At 39.1% G+C, this 19,179-nt stretch overlaps 1 protein-coding gene across 3 annotated transcripts in view; it reads right to left on the reverse strand.

Moving 5' to 3' along the window:
- The window catches only part of phkb (phosphorylase kinase, beta), a 101,708-nt gene that overhangs the window by 82,184 nt on the left and 345 nt on the right, over nt 1-19,179 (reverse strand). For 2 of the 3 annotated variants that reach the window (XM_085292197.1, XM_085292280.1), the window contains exon 2: nt 16,798-16,884. In XM_085292197.1, the coding sequence (XP_085148323.1) occupies nt 16,798-16,884 (87 nt within the window). Of the gene's footprint in view, nt 1-16,797; nt 16,885-18,591; nt 18,693-19,179 lie in introns of all 3 variants that reach the window. The other variant, XM_085292369.1, reaches the window with a different exon arrangement.

Raw genomic sequence — 19,179 nt, forward strand, 5'->3', positions numbered from 1 at the left:
ACAGAAAACTAAACAGTGGCGTTTGTAGGGTTACTGAAGTTGGGCTAGCTGGTATATAATGATGTGCTACGTGACCGCTAGAGAGACAGCTATGTTAGCATAATATAAACAAGCTAACTTTTTTTCCACTCGATAAAAGTTAACGTGAGTGTTCTCGGTGGTCAGGAACAAATGTAATCGCATGGCAGGATGCTGTAAAAGGACCAAACTTCAGCCAGGAGAACAACTGAGATAATCCATCCACAATACGAGGTTAGTCATTCATATACTGCTGCATGGGCTGGGCTGTAGCTAGGGCTGCTCGATTATGGCAAAAATGATAATCACGATTATTTTCACTGAAATTGAGATCACGATTATTTGACGATATTTATTTAACCCTTTAAGACCTACTATAGAACCAAGTCCACCAGAGCTCATATTATTTTTTTTACATGCTGTAGTGCCATTTGTGGGAGCATTTCAAGTTGCTATACATCAATACAACTGTTATAGCCCATATTTTAATAATATGTATGCATTAAGTCCATAGTAATTACATAAATTGCAAAAAAGTGCAATAAACTACAAAAAAAAATTGAAAATCGCTTTTGTTTTGTTTACATATATTTCTACTTGGAGAAATTTAAGAGGTTTATCCCTCAAAACTTTAAATACAATAAAGTTGCAAAAAATAGTTTCCCACCACAGGAAATTTATTTTGAGTGTCTTCATAGTTTTATTTTGGAGATACAGCAATTTTTATATATTGCAGGAAAAACAAAAAACAATCCTATGATGCAAATTTGCAAAGAAAACAGCAGGTGCATCATTTCACTGTGGGAAGTGTTACGAACAGCTGATGGATCGGCAAAGCGTGTTTCTGGAATATTATGTTTTTGTTCCTGCAAGCGCTTTTTATGCAATTTTTGCAAAGCTATATGTGGAACGAAACCATGACCGAGGACAAGCTGATGGCATCAGATGTAAGTACAACTCCTCCGGTTTCATATGCAAAACAAATTATTGCGCTAGCTTACACAGTTCAGGTTCTACAGGGATTTAAAAATAGTTACGCAAAACGGAGCGTGCTGCTCTGACCGGCTTTAAAGGGTTAACAATGACTTTAAAAAATAATATAAAATAGTGTGCAACACCACTGAAGTTTTTTTTTTTTAAACTCTCTTTTCAACCAACGGCAGTCACTCTCCAAATAACTTCTGCTTAGCTTTCCGAGCTTCCCTCGGGTCCTCTTAATCAGCGGTCTCCAACCTTTTTTGCGCCACGGACCGGTTTATGCCCGACAATATTTTCACGGACCGGCCTTTAAGGTGTCGCGGATAAATGAGGGAGGGGCTAATAATCGGCTCAGTCATTTTTAATGATCGTTGAAAGCCCAGATCGTAATCGTGATTAAAATTCGATTAATTGAGCAGCCCTAGCTGTAGCTACATCCTAAGGTTTTAAAAACTGAGCTTAAATAAATGATTAGTGGTAATAAAAGCCGAGGGAGGTCAACAGTGATCACTGACTGTTTTAGGAGCTTTTTGAGATCAAATAGAAGAAAATACATAACATTAAACATGTTAACAACACAAAAGCCATATTAAACGCAGACTACTTTAGGCCCGGAAGTAGGATTCGTTGCGTCATCACTGAACAACCGGATTGTAGGAAGGAAAAATATATGTCAATGCTTTTGCATTCTTTCGGAAATGTAGCTGGATAATTATGTCATTGGCATCGATGAGCCACTGTCAATATGTGACATGTTGAAATCGCGTTTGAATTTGCGCTTGTTGTTTGCTTTCACTTTGCAATCGCGCAAACTGTGTATAGAGAGCGACAGTACTGATTGGTGAGTGATGATAATTTGCGCACCAATTCCTCTGACATCGTTTTATCAATCGTTGGCTTACTATGCAAACATGACAAGTGAAATCTCCCGCAGCAAGCTTAAACATGTGAGAGGTTGATCAGGCAGAGAATCGCTGACCGTTATGTATGTATGTATGTGTGTGTGTGTGTGTGTGTGTGTGTGTGTGTGTGTGTGTGTAAAAGTAGCAGGATATATATTTTAGTTCTGCTGAGCCAAATAAGACGGGTCAGGGTGAAGAAGTGACCGCCAAAGAAAAGTTTACCACAAAACGGAAAAGTTATGACAAATCAGACTATAAGGCAAAAAGAAAGTGCAGCTTTATGGTTTCATGGACAAAAGAATTTCTGTGGCTGCAAGACAAGCTATATAACCGGGGCTGCACATAAGTGGTCCGCAGGTGCGCATTCGCTGTCAAAATAAAATAAAAAAAAACGCACACAAGATATGAAGTTGCAACGCGTGTTTGCATACATAAGATTTTCTGGAGGAGGACAGACATTTGTTTAGAACTCTTAAAGATGTCGAAGAAGCAAGCTCCTTTAAGCAATTATTTTGGTGTTCCTCCACCTCCAAACAAATGTCAGAAGGAGTCCGAACCACAAAAGAAGCACTTATTCTCGGAAAAGTGGTTGCAGGAGGTGAGCTGGCTTCAAACAAATGATGAACGCACAGAGATGTAGTGCGGAATGTGCCGTGAAAATCCCACTCTAGCGGACAAAAACAGTGCTTTTTATATGGACGCAAATGCGCGTTGCAACTTCTTATCTGGTGCGCGTCTTTTATTTTGACAGCGAATGCGCACATGCGGACCACTTATGTGCACCCGTGTAAATAAATAACATAATGTTCTGCTGGGTGTGTTGTTGGTTTTCTCTCGATTTCTGAGTCGACAAGCGCCTTTGTTACTGGGACCAGTCATTTTAAGAAAGGCCCCCATTAGAACCCATGAGAAATGCAAGAAATGCATTATTGCTCAGTCTGCAATATCTTTCCCAGAACAAACACCAATTGCAAATAACATACTAAAATAAACCTGAAAAAATCTGTTTAGAACAGCGTACTATGTTGTAAGGAGTGAACTACCACTGGCAAAATTTAGCAGTCTTTGCAAACTTCAAAAAGCAAATGGCCTAGATCTTGGTTCCACTTGTCTCTTACCCGTGACTTCAGTGGAAATTTCAAATTCAGGATCTGACACAGACTGATTCATGTCCTACACAGTTCTTACAAGTTCATAGAAATTTCTGTTCAATTAGAACCAAGTATTTGAGTTGATGATTGTAATTTTTATACAATGTTGTAATTTGTTTTTCAACAATTTTTTGATTAATGTTTTGTTTCCTTTACAATATTATACTTTAATGTATAATATTGTAAAGGAAACAAAACATCAATCAAAAAATTGCTCTCTTTTTTATTTGGGCTACTTAAATTTATTTTGGGCTACCAAAAACTGAAGAGTCCCTGCCCGAAGGGCTACCAGGGATTTTGAAATTTTGAGAGCCCAGAGATATATTTATTTTTTAAATTACTTTTGTTTCAGCAACATTAAATTTAAAAACTGTACTTTTGAGTTAAAATATATATTTATAAGTTTAATAAATGATAAATTAAAAAGGTATGAACATTTTTTTGTATCGAAAAAATATTGAACCGTGACACCAAAGTATCGAACCGAACCGTGAATTTTGTGTATCGTTGCACCCCTAATATATATATATAAAAAACTAAAAACAGACAGCATGAACAACATGAAATGTACCAGATATGATAAATATTGGTAACAAACAGTTCAGTTATTCATTTGACCCACATGCATACATAACTTTAGCTTGTGTATTTTAACTAATGCATTCGGTAACACAGTGACACCCTCCTCGCCATTTCGTTCTATATCGCTATGTAAACTGGGAGCCAGAGTCAGACACAAGCTATCCAGTAATGCACTGTCAGCACATACTTTCTCTGCTTTAGGGTTCACAAGCTAGTCCTCATTTGTGACATGTGAAATATATTTAACTAGCTCTAGAGCAAGGTTACACCTCTCTTGTGCTGTAATGGTTGACCTGTAAAAGTCCTCAGGGTGTGCAGCTGTGTCACTGCCTCATCCATTTCTCTGGATCTGTTTGTATGCAAATTCAGGCATAAATTCACTCGGGTAACATTAGATTATGTTAAATTCCATTTAGAAGAAGATTGGGCAAAGATATTTGACATGCATTTTTTTTCTTCTTTGATCAAAGATGACAAAAACTGATCTAATAAACTTACTTGGCACACTCCTCTTTTAGTTTTAGGCAGAGTGACAACAGATGGCTTCTTGGCAACAGTTTAGAAAAAGCAACCGGTCCTGGAGGAATATGACTTTGACTAAAGATGTTTGTTTTTTTTCCTTTTCATTCAAACAAAAAAAAAAAGGCATTTTGCTGCATAAGGTGACAAGAGCCAGTTTATGTTAATGTTTTATAGGGCACATTGCTTGAGAGTGTCAGCTTGCTCATGTTTAAATACTTTACAGACTTAACCATGTTTTCTATGAGGGTAAGGAAACTTGGTCATCATTTTAATTTAGGTTTTCTTTAGCACAGTAAAATTCTACACTGCTTGAGTGAGCTGGGGAAAAAAGTGGGTGAGAGTGAGTGAGTGAGTGAATGGTCTGTATGTGGGTGTGTGTGTGCGTGGCTGGGCTTGGGTCTGGGGCTTGTTGAGCCTTGACCCTGTGGAACATGGTCACCACTCCCTGCTCCTACCCCTCCCTGGGATGTGGTTGCTTGTTTATGTGACTGGATGTTCTGGTGTGTTCATTGGCCACTTTGGCTCAGGGTAGCTTGGACCTCCTCCTTGTCAGGGGGCCTCTGCTAGGTGCCCCCTAGCCCTGTGACCTTGTTGTCGACTTGTACCATGGTGGCTGGCCTCTAGCGGGGTTGACTGCCCGTCGCCTCTGGTCCTCTCACCCTTGTTCCATAACCTCAGACTACAATCTGACATGTTCTCATATATTGCTAAAGCAATTATAAACTATATAATTTCATGAATTAAGTATTTTTAACCTCTTTTGCAGCCACATTAGAATCAAGATGCTATGAAAAAGGAAACACTCCAGGAAATAATTAATTGCACATTTTTGGCTCAACAAACAAACAAACAAACAAAAAGTAACCCAACTTATTGATTTTTGAAAGTAATTTAAGAAAAGCAAGCATTGCTTTATCAATATTAGACTTGGAAATAAAAAAACAAAACCAAAAAATGCCTATAGATGTATGCCTTTGCAACCACAGAAGTCCCAATTTCTGTCCTTAAAAGTTGTAGTGTGTACTGTGTCCAGAAAAGTGTTTGTGAACAATACTACATACGAATACATACTACATATAAATCCCATCACACAGGTTATCTGGGTATGACATATTAAATTCACATGTGAATTTATTCTTCCTGAAACACTTGAATTGTTTTTTTTAAATGCAAAATGCACCATCAGCCTTGAAACGCCACAAGCTCTTCTAGTTTTGACTGTAGGAATCGAAAATGTGATCCCGACTGCGTGTCTAAATCAGCAAAGCCGATTCTTTTTAAATACGACACATCACTCTTTGTACTTTTTTAATTCATTCACCTGCTCTGCTGTAACTGCACCAGTGTGAAGTCTTTATCGTGTACATAAATTCTTACAAAAAGCAGATTAGAAAGCCACTTATGGTATGCACAGCAAAGACACCAGTAAGATGTAAGATTTATCTAATCCCCCATCTCCCATTACAGAAACCAGGATTCTTGTTTACAGCATGTCGATCTCCTCTAGCGCTATCATGAGATTCACATTTCATATTTCACTCAGATCCCAAAAATTGGTACAGACATTCATGACCCCCTTTGGGTGAATTTTAATAACTTTAATCATCCTCTGACATTTAATTTGTGTAATCAGATCCAAGGTTTTACTTTTCCATTGATTTATGACCAAACACCTGTATAACTATTAAGACTGAATACCGCTGTCACTGCAAGCACGCCAGCACACATTTACCATTTAGCTCAAAAACACCACTGTGCCTAAGTACAGCCTAACAAAGCTGTTGGCAGTACTGTGGACTTTCAGTCTTGTTAATAATTTAGATGTTTACTCTGCTTGCCCCCTTCTTTTCTTTTAATTATATAGAGTCTTTTAAAATTGCAAAAACAGAATTAAATGTCTAACACTTGGTTCCTGATTTACAATTGAAACTTTTTTCATTTTTCCAGTTAGAAAATGTCTGCAACTAATTTTCACAGGATTTTTAGATATATGGGATAAAAACCAGGCTTCCCAAATGATTGCCATAAAGGCTATACATGTTATGATATAACCCAGACAACTAAAAGCATGTTTGCAACAGAATTGAATCCAGCAGTAGGCATTTTCTAAACATATTAATAAGCAACACTTACTGTGATGTTGGTGTAAGAGAAACAAAAATCCCTTGAATTCCGACTCTACAGTGCCAGGATGAGCTAGTATAAAGAGAGAGTGCCCCCATCTATTAATTGCTTTGGTGTCACCAGAGTGGGATGTACTACAGCAGGTAATGACCAAGGTCATTTCATAAGGAAAAAAGGGACATTTTTCAGCTGGAGTCCTGACTGTGAAAGTCTGTCTGCACTACATGGATGAGCAAAGATAAACTAGGATGGTTCAAGTTCATCAAGGTTCATGCTCAGCATTAGTTATTGAGGACTGAACAACGGTTCAAAGATCTTAATACAAAAACAGATCGTAGCTCTCCAATAATATATGCTGAAATATTGCATAGTCAAACAGAAGGGCTCCGGGAGAGTAATTTATGTCTCTCACACACACGCACATGCCCACACACCTCTCCTGCAGAGGTCCCCTCGCTGATGACTAATCTGTCTGGAGGGATCACTTCATTTTTCATCAGAACATTATGCCGACGCAAATGAAGGGGACATCCATTCTGCACTGTCGTTTGTTTCAGAGCAAAAGAGAGACGGACAGGAAGGAGAGTGATATCGAGAGAGACGGAAGGAGACACAGATGAAGGAAAACCAGATCAAGAAGAGATGTGTCTGTGTGAAGGAGAAAAAAATATATGTGTGTATGAATAAAAAGTGAAGGCTACTGAAAGCGGGACGAGAGGGTGGGAATGTCATCTGTGTGTGTGCATGCATATGTGTTCAGTCAACTGAAAATGGAAGTCACATTGGCAGTCAGATAAAGAGGCTGATGGGGTGAATTAGCATTAAACAGAAGGACATTCAGAGGATGCCGTCTTTTGCCAAGGCCAATACTGTAGGTAACAATTTTTTAAAAAGTGAAACGGGTGTACTAAATTCATAGGGCTACTTCTTTGCTTGCGCTCCACCCTTCCATCAGGTTTGATGATATTCAGCCAAGCGTTTTAGCGCAACCTTGCAGACAGTAAACCAAACAGACAACACTGGGTTTCATTCACCTGCCCACAGTCTGCATATTAGAAAATACACAAAGTCCCTGGCGCAGAAAAGAAGAGAGAAGCCAATGTCAAGGTGCTGTAATCCAATATATTTTCTAATGGCCAGCAAAGGGCAAAACCTTTAATTGCAAGAACATGTGCAGTTGTAGTAAAAAAAGTCTCTGATAAACAGAGACACTACTGCTCATTTCACTATAACATGATGGGGGTTTTTGTGAGTTGTGGACCTATTAAGAGTAAAACAGGCAATAAGAAACACACATGCTTCAGGGCAACAGGCAAAAAGCTCAAGTCTAGCTTAAAAAAACAGGACTTCATGGGTGATGGACAAAGCAACTTTGTGCATCACCTTTCCTTTCCCTCCTTTTTGACCTTTTAAACAATGGATAGAAACAATGTTTTATAATACATCTGTTAAAGAATCAACTTCAACTGCATCAAACAATCATAAAGTCAAGCAGGATAAAACGAGTGGAGATGCTTTCACTTCATTTTTCATCAGAACATTACGCCGACGCAAATGAAGGGGACATCCATTCTGCACTGTCGTTTGTTTCAGAGCAAAAGAGAGACGGACAGGAAGGAGAGTGATATCGAGAGAGACGGAAGGAGACACAGATGAAGGAAAACCAGATCTTTTTGACCTTTTAAACAATGGATAGAAACAATGTTTTATAATACATCTGTTAAAGAATCGACTTCAACTGCATCAAACAATCATAAAGTCAAGCAGGATAAAACGAGTGGAGATGCTTTGCTATTGCTCAATTTGAAACTGGTAAGGTCTCGAGTTTCCTCTGCTGTGAAACGGTGCAGTGGAAGTCCTCAATAGATGTAGAACATAAACAATGGAAGCCCCAAACGCAATTTCATTGTTCTTGACAATGACAATAAATAAATAAATACTAAATACTAAATACTAAGAGAGAGCTTAACATTGTTCAGTCTCAAGCTGCAAGTTTCTCTGGATGCAAATCAACTGTTGTTAGGAGTTTTCTGCCTAGCCATCCATCAAGCTAATGTCCCACTAAATCAGCAGCTAATGTCTCAGACGCACACAGTCTGCTCTTTTACAATGGGCCATTTCACTGCACCGACAGTGTGGAGAAAATGAGAGAAGATGATGAGAAAGGAAAAAAAAACAGCAATAGATTGAAAAGCAAAAAAAAAACAAGAGCAAAAAGATGGAAGAAGTCAGATGGTATCCGAATAGTTCCACAGCAGATGCTACAAGAGAAAATACACAAACGTTGATATTCATCATTCATACCAGTCTTAACAATAACTTCTCTACTCCTGCTGACGCTGAGATAATGGTTGCTGCAATTCCACATCTGTGACACGAGCTGTTGGATGAAAAACAAATGCACACACAAAGCCACAAAAGGACCTGCTTGCATCTCAATGCTAACAGAGTAACCACAGTTAACAGCACTTCTATAATGTACAATACCTTTTATAAAATATGTAGTAAATATACAGTTGTAAGAAAGGATTGTATAAACTCTTGGAATGTTCTATAGTTCTACATTACATTCAGTACAGAAATACAAGAAACAATTATGAACTAAATTGTGTTTTAGGTTACATTTATGTAGAAGTTTAGAAAAAGGCTTCACATTCTTTTCCTATAAATTTTATTGAAGCGTGAGATGGGAAAGGTAGACTGATATCAATGATACTTGTAGGATGATAAATTCATGAGGTGACCTAACCATAAATTCAAGAGGCATGAGGGAAGAGCTCCATTGGATCCCCAAATAAAGAATTACAGCATGTAACACAAACCCTGTACGGATCAACCAATGAGATATGTGTTAATTTGTCATAAATAGTGAACAATGAAATACTGAATATGGGATGCTGATCATTTTTAACGCAGATTTTGTTAAATCCTGAAAGCCTTTTTCTTGCCAAGAGAATGAAAGAAATAAGGCAGATGACAAAGACAGATAACATAATTGGAAAAGCAAGATATAAGAGAGCAAGACAATCTAAATTTGTAGTCAAAGTGAAGATAAAAGACTGCAATAATTGAAAAAAAAGAGGCGTATTCTTATTCTCTCTTCTGTAATCAGTATGAGGCAGAAGGCAGAGCGATAGTAGCCATACCTTCTGCTTCCTGTTTTATCAGGGAACTGGCTGAATCAGTGAAGTGTGTGCTCAATGCCACATAAACAAGAAACCATAGAGCGGTTCCAAATTTAAAAAAAAAAAAAAAAAAGTGGAGGGAGAGAGGAGATTGAGTGATGAACCATGAGAGATGGAGGTAAACCTTCCCTGGTATTCTTTTCTTGATAACGCGAAAACAAGCCCCCAATCACAGCAGCGTAAGCTTAATACTGCTGCCTTTGACTGAGCTAGGGGTGGCAACAAAACAACAAACAAACAAAGAGAAGGAAGGAAAAATGTAACTGGTTTGTTTGTCATTGTCACCCCAGCCTCACCCCTCTCCACCCCTTTTCCTCCCTAAAACTGAAAGAAAGCAGGTATATTGGCAAGCGGGTCTGGGTACAGGCGATAACAATGTTGGCTTTGTTCCCTGCTAGAATTGGACAAGCGCTTCCAATCGGCCCCCAACACAACAATTAAACAAGCTCAATGTTCAGCGCTGCGTTTTCGACATACCGCTATCTGGCAGGGGCTTTTTTCTGTAAATCTATGGGGTCTCAAAAGAAGCTGATGCTGGAGGCACTACTGCCTTAGCTGATAGCAGCAAATCGGTTCCAACTGAGAGCTACACCTGTTGCACACTAAGCACCGTTTATTGTCTTCAGTCATTTTCCAAACACACATAAACATGCCGCCTAATGAAAAGCCACCAAGGGCACATTAATGCGCACGCAAACTGCCACAGGAGCACACACATGCACACAGAAGCTGCCCCGTCTTCATCAGGGCTGACCAATGGGCTGTGTCATATCTGCCACGAGTTTGTTCATGTGAGAAAATGGTGCACCCAGCCTTTAACAGATGCTTTCACACAAGACATATTAACAATCAGCACCTGGTTCAGGGGCAGTTACCTTTCCTTTTCCTTGTTTTTCAACTGTGGAATGAAACAACGAGACAAATAAAAATGCATTAGCTTACTTCAAAAGCTGCAGTTTCTAAAGCCTTAAATAAATCCGACGCCTGAGCTAAATCCTCACCCAAAGCTGTGATTTGCCTCAGTAAATGTTCGCATTTTTTACGGCTATTCTTCTTTGCCCTTTAACTTTGGTATTATTTAACATTTACAATGTGATCATCTAAATGTAAATGACACATATGTCATTTTACTGTGTGTTTAAAATACTATAAAACACAGAAATGTTTGTTGTGCTACCTTTGAGTTAAGTACCTGTAGTAAACACCAACCTGTTGCCAACATCTGATCCACTTCCACATGCTTAGTAGCGCTGAGCTTGTCTGTGAGTGACTTGACTTAATTTAGATTCATTTAACAACTTGTTTGTAGTTGTCAGCTGTGCAACTGTTTAATATCAAGAAATCGGTTGCAACCAGTCCAGTCAATGCAAGCTGGAGTAAACAAGAGGCAGCAGAGGAAACTAATGAAGTCAAGGTTGTGTAGCTGCAAACAATGCACAAAAGGTTTGGGGAGATTTGTAGGCGAGGCTGGAACTACAGAGAAAAAGAATGAACGCTTGTTATACCTTTCAATCATGCATTATAACAAGGTGTGAAAATTGCCTCTTTGTTTTGCTGCACTGTGATGCTTGGGTCCATGGGGAGAAGCTGAGCTCTTCTTTAATTTAGAGCTGTGTATGATCGCAGTTATTGATGCAAACAGCATGAATCCATGAGACAAGCTATTCAAAATCATAAACAATGACTCAAGGCTAGGAGGAAAGGCAGGAGTTTGCAGCTTTTTAATAATTAGCATGTATTACCTTTGACCTGACTTGACATCACAAGTGTGGTTTGAAATTCACTGGGCTGAACTCAGACCCATCAGAGATGTCATACAGTCTGCAAGTGCAAGTGCACTTTACTCAAAAAAAGGTCCTAATGGACAAAGAAAATTATTTTAAGTGATATTAAGCAAAACTGGCAGCAGTGCTCAAGAACAACTTGAGAAACAGTGCAAAGTCTCTAGATCCCAGTGTGAATATCTGAGGGATGCACTTATACAAGCCCAGTTGCCAGAGACTCCACGCCTATAAGCTACAGGCCCCAAAGAATCCACTGCTAATGTCCTGGTGCCAGACACGACAGCTTGCCCTGATGAGTCAAGAGCGGTTTTGGCAGCCCAAGGCATGCCTACACAATATAAGGCAGGTGGGTTTAATATGCAGACTGATCAGTGTATATATTTCATTAAAGTGTAATACTGTCTTCTGGCATTTGCAGATGTGCTCCTTATTTTTAGGAGAGGCTTCCACTAGAAAAATCCTGCAGGAGATCCTGTAGCCTAGTTTTCACTTTTTGCAATTCCAGGTGAAAAAAAGAAAAGAAAAGAAAGAAATGCTAATGTAGGTCACCCTGTTTTTAGATCTTTGTTCACGGTCACTGCCAGGAGAAGGCCACAATTTTTGTATATTCTGTAATCCCTTAAATGTCATGAGCAGAGGAGCACCGACATCATTTACACAACATCAGTATTTCTACTTCTACCCAGGAAATCTGCGCACAGCCAGTCGAAGTTGCCTGGTTGCACTCTGCAAAACAAACCAACAGAATAAAAATATGAAAAACACCAACTGCACTGACATTCCTTCTGAGATGACGTGTCCATTTAGCTGCTGTACATTAGGTTTTTGTTATTTTCAAAAGAGCAACGGAGAAAAGTCCACCATGTTTCAACAGTGGCAGCATCAGCACTGATCCTTAGGGACAGCATCCTGAGCTGCATTACCAGAATCCAATAGCCTTACACAGCCAGAGGCAACACACGATGCTGCCTCCTGCACCCACCTCTTTCTGCTCAGATGAAGCAGTGTGTTTGGCTCTCTGGCTCTACTTGTATTGATTTTACTGTAAAATAAAAAGAAAGGCGAATCCAGTTTATCATCAGAAGGCAAAACAAACATAAAGAGACAGTTTTCTGTTGTTTCATATTTCGCTTAGATTACTACAATACGTGTTGACCAGCTAATAACGGCAAATTGCCACCTTATTACCCATTTTGTTTAACTGTCTTCACATTCTCATTAAGGCCGCCAAACACAGAACAGTCTCACGGCAGACATTCTGACAGTCTACGAGATTAATAACAGATGCATTCAGTCTAAGTGTTGCAGTGCCTGAACTCTGCAATAGTGTACAATGGCTCAGAAGTAATATTCACAGGCACATCTAAGTAGAGCAGAACCAACATTAATGCTATTAGTTACACCTCAGCAATTTATTAAATAAGCCAAAAGCTGTGTCAGGAAAAAGGTTATCGCCAGACACACCGATATCCATTTGTGAGGAGCACAGCAGCTTTACAGTCCCACATTTGACTGCAATTTGCTGTTTAGCCTTCTGCCAGCTTATTGTCCCTGTCACACAAACATTTATGAAACCAATAAATGAAAGCAATAAAAAGTCTAATCTTAACTTTTATAGAACAGCGGGCTAGAATACATACAAACGGGTGATCTGAATGAATTCTGAAATTGAGGATGCTAAAGCTGTGTGGCATTGTGGGGAGGTGCCTGTGTGGACTGGGAGGTAAGGCTGGCAGCCACAGTGCTGCACTAACAGCTGCAGGTAATTCTGTAATCAGCACTAATGCGTATTTATCTCTCCTGCAGTGAGGCTGGTGCCTCCTTATTGATTACACATTCTAGAATTATCACCTGGACCAAGCCACACAGGCTATCCATAACCAAATTTGTGTGTCTGTAGCTCACAGTTAGTTTCAAACTAATGAGACAAGCTTCTGCTAATGTAGGCATGATTTTGCATATATGTTCAATATGTTGGGATTTTATCTATTAACATCTTCGACTTCCTAAGATGTTAACAGCTTTCGCCAATAAGTTTAGCACATACATATGCTAGGCATGATTTCCTTTCCCAACCACCACTCACCCCCCCCTCACCCGCTGGCTACCGTTTAATGTTCCAGGTCTGAGTACATTTCAGTTATTCTCTTTTTCTGTGTAAATTTTACCCCATTACTCTGTCTTTTCTTTATTCTGAACTTAAAGGCCTTTCAATCCTCTCGCCCGCTCGCTCTCTCATGCACACGCATCCTTTTGAAGACAAACGCTCTCGCAGACCACAATGAGGTTCATGATTTTATGTATTTTGTGGCTGTTTTTTTTTTTTTTGAAAGCACAGAGACACTGCCCTCTCACACGCCTTATAGATTGTGAAGCTCGGCTGAAAATTATTCACCAGAGGCAGTTGTCTGCAAGGAAGGGTTGGAGTTCTGTGCTTTTCTTTTTCAATCATACCAGATCAGTACCAGGGCATGGTACACTGCAATCACACAGGTCAAAAGAACTTGACATCAGCGGTGAAATGTGCTCATGTTTCAGTATCTGTACTGCCCAAACCCTAAAAGGCTCTGAAGCAGTAATACACACTGGAAAGTCATTTAATTGTCCTTACTCAGATAATACCAACCGAGTGATGAGTATCTAACATTTATAAAATGTACTCTGCAGCTTCAGGTATTAGTTACCAGGATTTGTTTATTAGCTTTTGGATTATTTTGATTTTAATATGACTATTATATTCTAAGAGGCTATAGTATATAGCAGCGGTCCCCAACCTTTTTTGGGCCACGGACCGGTTTATGTCCAACAATATTTTCACAGACTGGCCTTTAAGGGGTCGCAGATAAAAACAACAAAATAAAATCAGTACCGGTACCTAAAAACAGAAGATTTATTCATAACACACAGGGAAAGACCCAGGGAAACCGAGTTAACCATAAAAAGCAATGAAAACCCTGAAAACCATAAATTTCACACCCAAGCCTCACCTCTCGTAGCCCAGTACCAAAAGACTCATGGGCTGGTACCGGTCCGTGGCCCGGGGGTTGGGGAACGCTGGTATATAGTATTGTCACAGAGTATGTAAAGAACACTGCACTATAGGCTTTTTTCTTAATGAGTACTTTTACTTCTGGTGCTATAATTGCATTTTGGTGCCAGTACTTCTTCTTAGCTCTGTCCAATATTGAGATTTGCTAAAGTGGGATCGTTACTTGTTGCACATTATTTCAAACCGCTCTTGCTGCTTTTACTTAAGTAACAGATCCAAACACTGTTCTCACCACTGCAGCTCAATGCATGCTGCGGTAAATGCTCCTGCATCTTTAACATCGGTGAACTCCCATGTCTGGCCTTTATCCTGCCAGCTGAGTCTCTCTCCAAACAATAATGTATGTCTGCAAGATGTAATCACTATACCCAAGGCTGCAATTTAAGAATATTGGCAATGACAAAACAAATGCAGCCTTTACTGCCGTATACAATAGCTCAGCAGTGTTGCCAGTGGGCCACAGGTTTATGGAGAGGAAAGGATATCCAGTTATAGAACACTGTAGGTTCTTCCAGTCCAACATCACAGTAAAACCAGCATTTAAACTGAATAAACCTTAAAATAAAACTCAGACGAATATATAATGACACCTTGTAAATTAGGAAAATATAGTTTGAAACAGGTACACAAGACAGAGATGAGAACACATTTTGGATAATATATAAAAAGAATGCCTAGGCTATAAAACCTTTCTTTCCAGGTATTTTGGAACTTTCTACATCATCTTCTGTGACATTTAACAGGGGAGCTACACACTGAAAGCACTGTTGTTGGTTGGAGACTGTTAAAGCTGAGGTTAGAGAGATTATGTTTAAATTCCATCATGATCATGCCTTAACACATGCAACCTGATGCTCTGTTGAGATTACAGAAACAGTGAAAGGCATTATCTAAGACAGTGGTCCCCAAACTTTTTTTTTTTTTTTGCTGGGCCCTCTTTGTTTTACAAGAAAAATGTTTGCGCCCCCCCATCACCTAACCCCCCACCCCCTCGCACAAACACATCCTCCAACCACACACACCCATATTGTTTCCAAACTCCATTGCGCTTTATTTCACACCTCAAACATTTAGTAAACAATTAAGCAAATACAAGTAAACTGCAATAAATTACAGGTAGTAGTAAAATCCACTACTAACTCTGTTACGCTGTGTCCACACCTACATGGGTATTTTTGAAAACGCAGCTGTTTCTATGCATTTGGGCCTTTCCTCCACATGTAATCGAATCACAGAAAACTGAGATTTGTTAAAACTCCTTTTCTGCGTTTACGTGTGGACGAGGAATACAGAGTTCATCACGCAACGTCAAAGGTATGTGCCTTTTTTCACGTCACGCTGTGCGCCATGTAATTGTTTACATGAGATGAATTGCAGAATGGCAGATAGAGACAAAATACTGTTACTGTTAATCTGACTATCTGCAGGTTTTACACACTTACATATACCCACGCAGTTACTGTCCCTCTATTTAGAAAGGCAGAGGCGTCACGGTGTGATTATTTTACTTGTTGTTTCTGTTGTTTCCTGTGTAATAATATTCAACATTGCTATCAAAACATTTTTTCAAAAAATGCCTCTTTGTGCAAAATGGGTTCAAAAACACAAAAAACTGTGGGACACTGTTTGTCTGTGATTTGAACCGGGGAACAAATCATGGCAGGATCAGGCTGATGTTATTTGTATCCCGCTGTAACTTTACTGTATAAAGAGCTAACATCTCCAAAATGTCAGGAGTAGTTAGTCATTACAGCAAGTGTTTGTGAACTAAAAATCAAGAATGTAGGATACTGTTTGTCCGTGATTTGGAGAGCCCAGCGGATCCTCCCGACGCAGGGAAAACCAATTCTGCAGGGGAGAGCTACCTCGGCACTGGTGCAGGTGAAGCTAAAGGGCAGATATGCTTCAAATATGTTAGGAAGCATATTTGGCGATGCTTCATCTCCTGCTTTGCGTTTGTGTGGGAGCCCCGTTAAAAACCTGTCCATTATGCTAGCAGTGTCCAAAGCGTTCCTTTTTTTTTTTCTTTTCATACTGCGCCCCCCCTGCAATGGGCGGGTCCCACACTTTGGGAACCTCTGATCTAAGACAATGTAGAAACTTTTTCTGCGCAGTTTTAAAATATTAAAAGCTGTGCACTGTGCACTGCAGTTATACAGTGAGAGAACATAAAAGATGAAGTCAAACCACTGAGATACTGTGTAGATTATGTGGGTGTCAAAGACTCATAAACTTGATGATGTTGGAATTACTATGGGAAATTAGCGATCTAATGTTCCTGTAATACGGAATAACAGGGACTAGTTTCTCTTATGTTTAATGACATGGCAGAAATTGAGTGGAAATTAATACAATTACATCAGGGGAAAAATATTACACGTGAATGATCAGACTCCTCCATAAAAGTACCAAAATGCCTGCAAACTCCTCTGATTGCCATTTCTTCTACACATCTTTACATTATTAATCCGCAGCTTCCAAAGAGTGAGCAAATGTATTTACCTGCACTGTAGTAGCGGTCCAGCTTCTCCCAGAGGGGTTCATCTTCCCGCTGGAGATTTGACAGCTTCAGAGGTTCATAGATGGAGCCTGAAGAAGAATATACATATTAAACACAAACACTTGCAAACACAGTCCTTCAATAGCATTCCCAAAACTGATGTTCTTTAGAGGTTTAAGTTTAGCAACAGTTTCAGAATACATTTATTTTTTGTTGGATGTTTCCAGTTAAAAAAGAAGACTAAAATTGTAGGCTTGCGGTTGTATGTATCCATCAAACTAAAGCTGATGTTTACATTGATCTATACAGTAATATAGATTTCATCTCAATTCAATTCAAGTTTATTTCTATAGCCAAAAATAACAACAACAGTTGTTTCAAAGGACTTTTTAATATAAGATAAAGACCCTACAGTATTCTGGAGAAAACCCCGACAATCAAACAACATCCTATAAGTGGCATTTTGCGATGGTGGGAAGGAAAAACTCCATTTTAACAGGAAGAGACTTCTGACAGCCATTAATTTATGCAGAAATTAAAAAGGTAGAGACCGAATTATGAAATAACGCCAAAATCCCCATGTCTTTTTCCATGTTACGGCACAATGGACAAAAAGTGTTTTTGCAAACATTGTGATATCACAGTAAAGCTGACCTTTGAACTTTTGGATAGAATAAAGAAGTGTTGACATTTTCTATCTGACTGTAAGAATTAGCACATAATGTCTTGAGGCATATCTTGAGTGGTCAAAGTGAGTTTGACCTTTGGCCACCAAACTCTGTTTATCTTTAGAGAGATTATGACTTGTCATATCTATTGGACAAACCTTTGTATGTACACAAAGACAACCTGAATGGATAATGCTCTGGCCACGGCTTTTGTCAGCTTGGGACACAAGAACAGGCAGCAGACAAAACACAGAAACAATACACACATGCTATCAGTACATTCTGTTTTTCACTGCAACACATCTGTGCTGAGACTCACAAAAGTCTCAGCACACAAAATGATATTCAAGCCCTGAGCTAAACATTCAGAAAGTAGCTGCGACTCGTGAGCAGACATTTTCCTCTGAACTGAGAGAGAGTAGCAGTTTGAGGGAAGCCCCAATTTGTTAGACTTTCTCTATTTTCAGACACTTTTCACTTTGCTGAGATTTGCATTTTAATAGGTTTGACCTTGGGTCAGTACCACAGGTACTGAAAAATTCACATTCTTACTGAAATTAGCATAATTTCCATCAGCATAAAAGTTGCTGGGGACAAAGCCAATCCATCTCTTTTTAAAGATAACACTTTAAACAGGCATGGAGGAAGTACAATGTTCCAATTTTAATTTCTAACATGAGATCAGACAAATGTAAGCTGTCACTGTTTGCTTGGTTTTAAACAATCCCCTGACTAACTTCAGTGACTTCATTAATACTGTAAATTCATTTTGTGCCATATCAGGATCTTTCATGCTTACTGTGGAGGAGCAATATAATTCTTCTGAGTTTAATCCACATAAGCCACACTGTATCAACAGTGTGAAATTACAGAAGATTATGGGTAATACTCTACTTTGCACGTCAGAATTCCCAACAGTCCAAGCATGAGATGGTTTTCTTTTCTTGTAAACACGGAAAAAAATGTTCTGACCTGAACTTTTCTGGGTTGCTGTTTGAAGGAATAGGATGATCACATTCACAACATATGTTTTCCTGTAATCGTGAAATAAGTATATGGTCTAGAGTCCAGATATCGTCACCTATGTCCCCTTCAGCTGTTTCCCTCAGATCTGCTGTCACTACTTACCGAGTCTGTAAACTGTCCGGTGGAGCTTGGTAATCGCAGCCGAACCGGCCATTCTCAAAAGGTGAATTTAAGGCCAAGCGACTCTCAGCTAAATCACAAATCTACAGCAATTCACAGTAAATGAGTTAGTAGCAGAGAGTTACAATTTTAGACATGCATGAATCAACAACGAATTACATCCTGGGATGACGACAATAATCAAGAACATGCAAGAAATTACAATCCATTGTATTTCTTTAGAAATGAGTGATGAAGAGTAGAGTTATAATGAAAGATGACAATACATGGTTTAAATGACTACATCACTATATTAGGACATAATTTGACTAATTACTGCACTTTATTCTTCATAACATAAATGGTATGCTTTCAGAATGCTGCGTTATTAGGCTACACTGGGATACACCTCTTGTTAAATCATAATTTCACACCAAGATCTCTTTTAAAGTAGATGGTTATCAGCAGTTCTTAAAATGGTTGGCTTCTTACAGCTGGCGACAGTTAAGAGTTTAGGTAACGTTTGTGCAATATCCGACACATTCCCCCAGCGCAAGAGTAGCATAATGTGTCAGCTTTCACAGGCCCGCA

The sequence above is a fragment of the Mchenga conophoros genome, linkage group LG1, assembly GCF_057382185.1.
Source record: "Mchenga conophoros isolate Kocher_MC1m ecotype Shallow Benthic linkage group LG1, M_conophoros_male_GT1.1, whole genome shotgun sequence".
Taxonomy (NCBI): Eukaryota; Metazoa; Chordata; class Actinopteri; order Cichliformes; family Cichlidae; genus Mchenga; species Mchenga conophoros.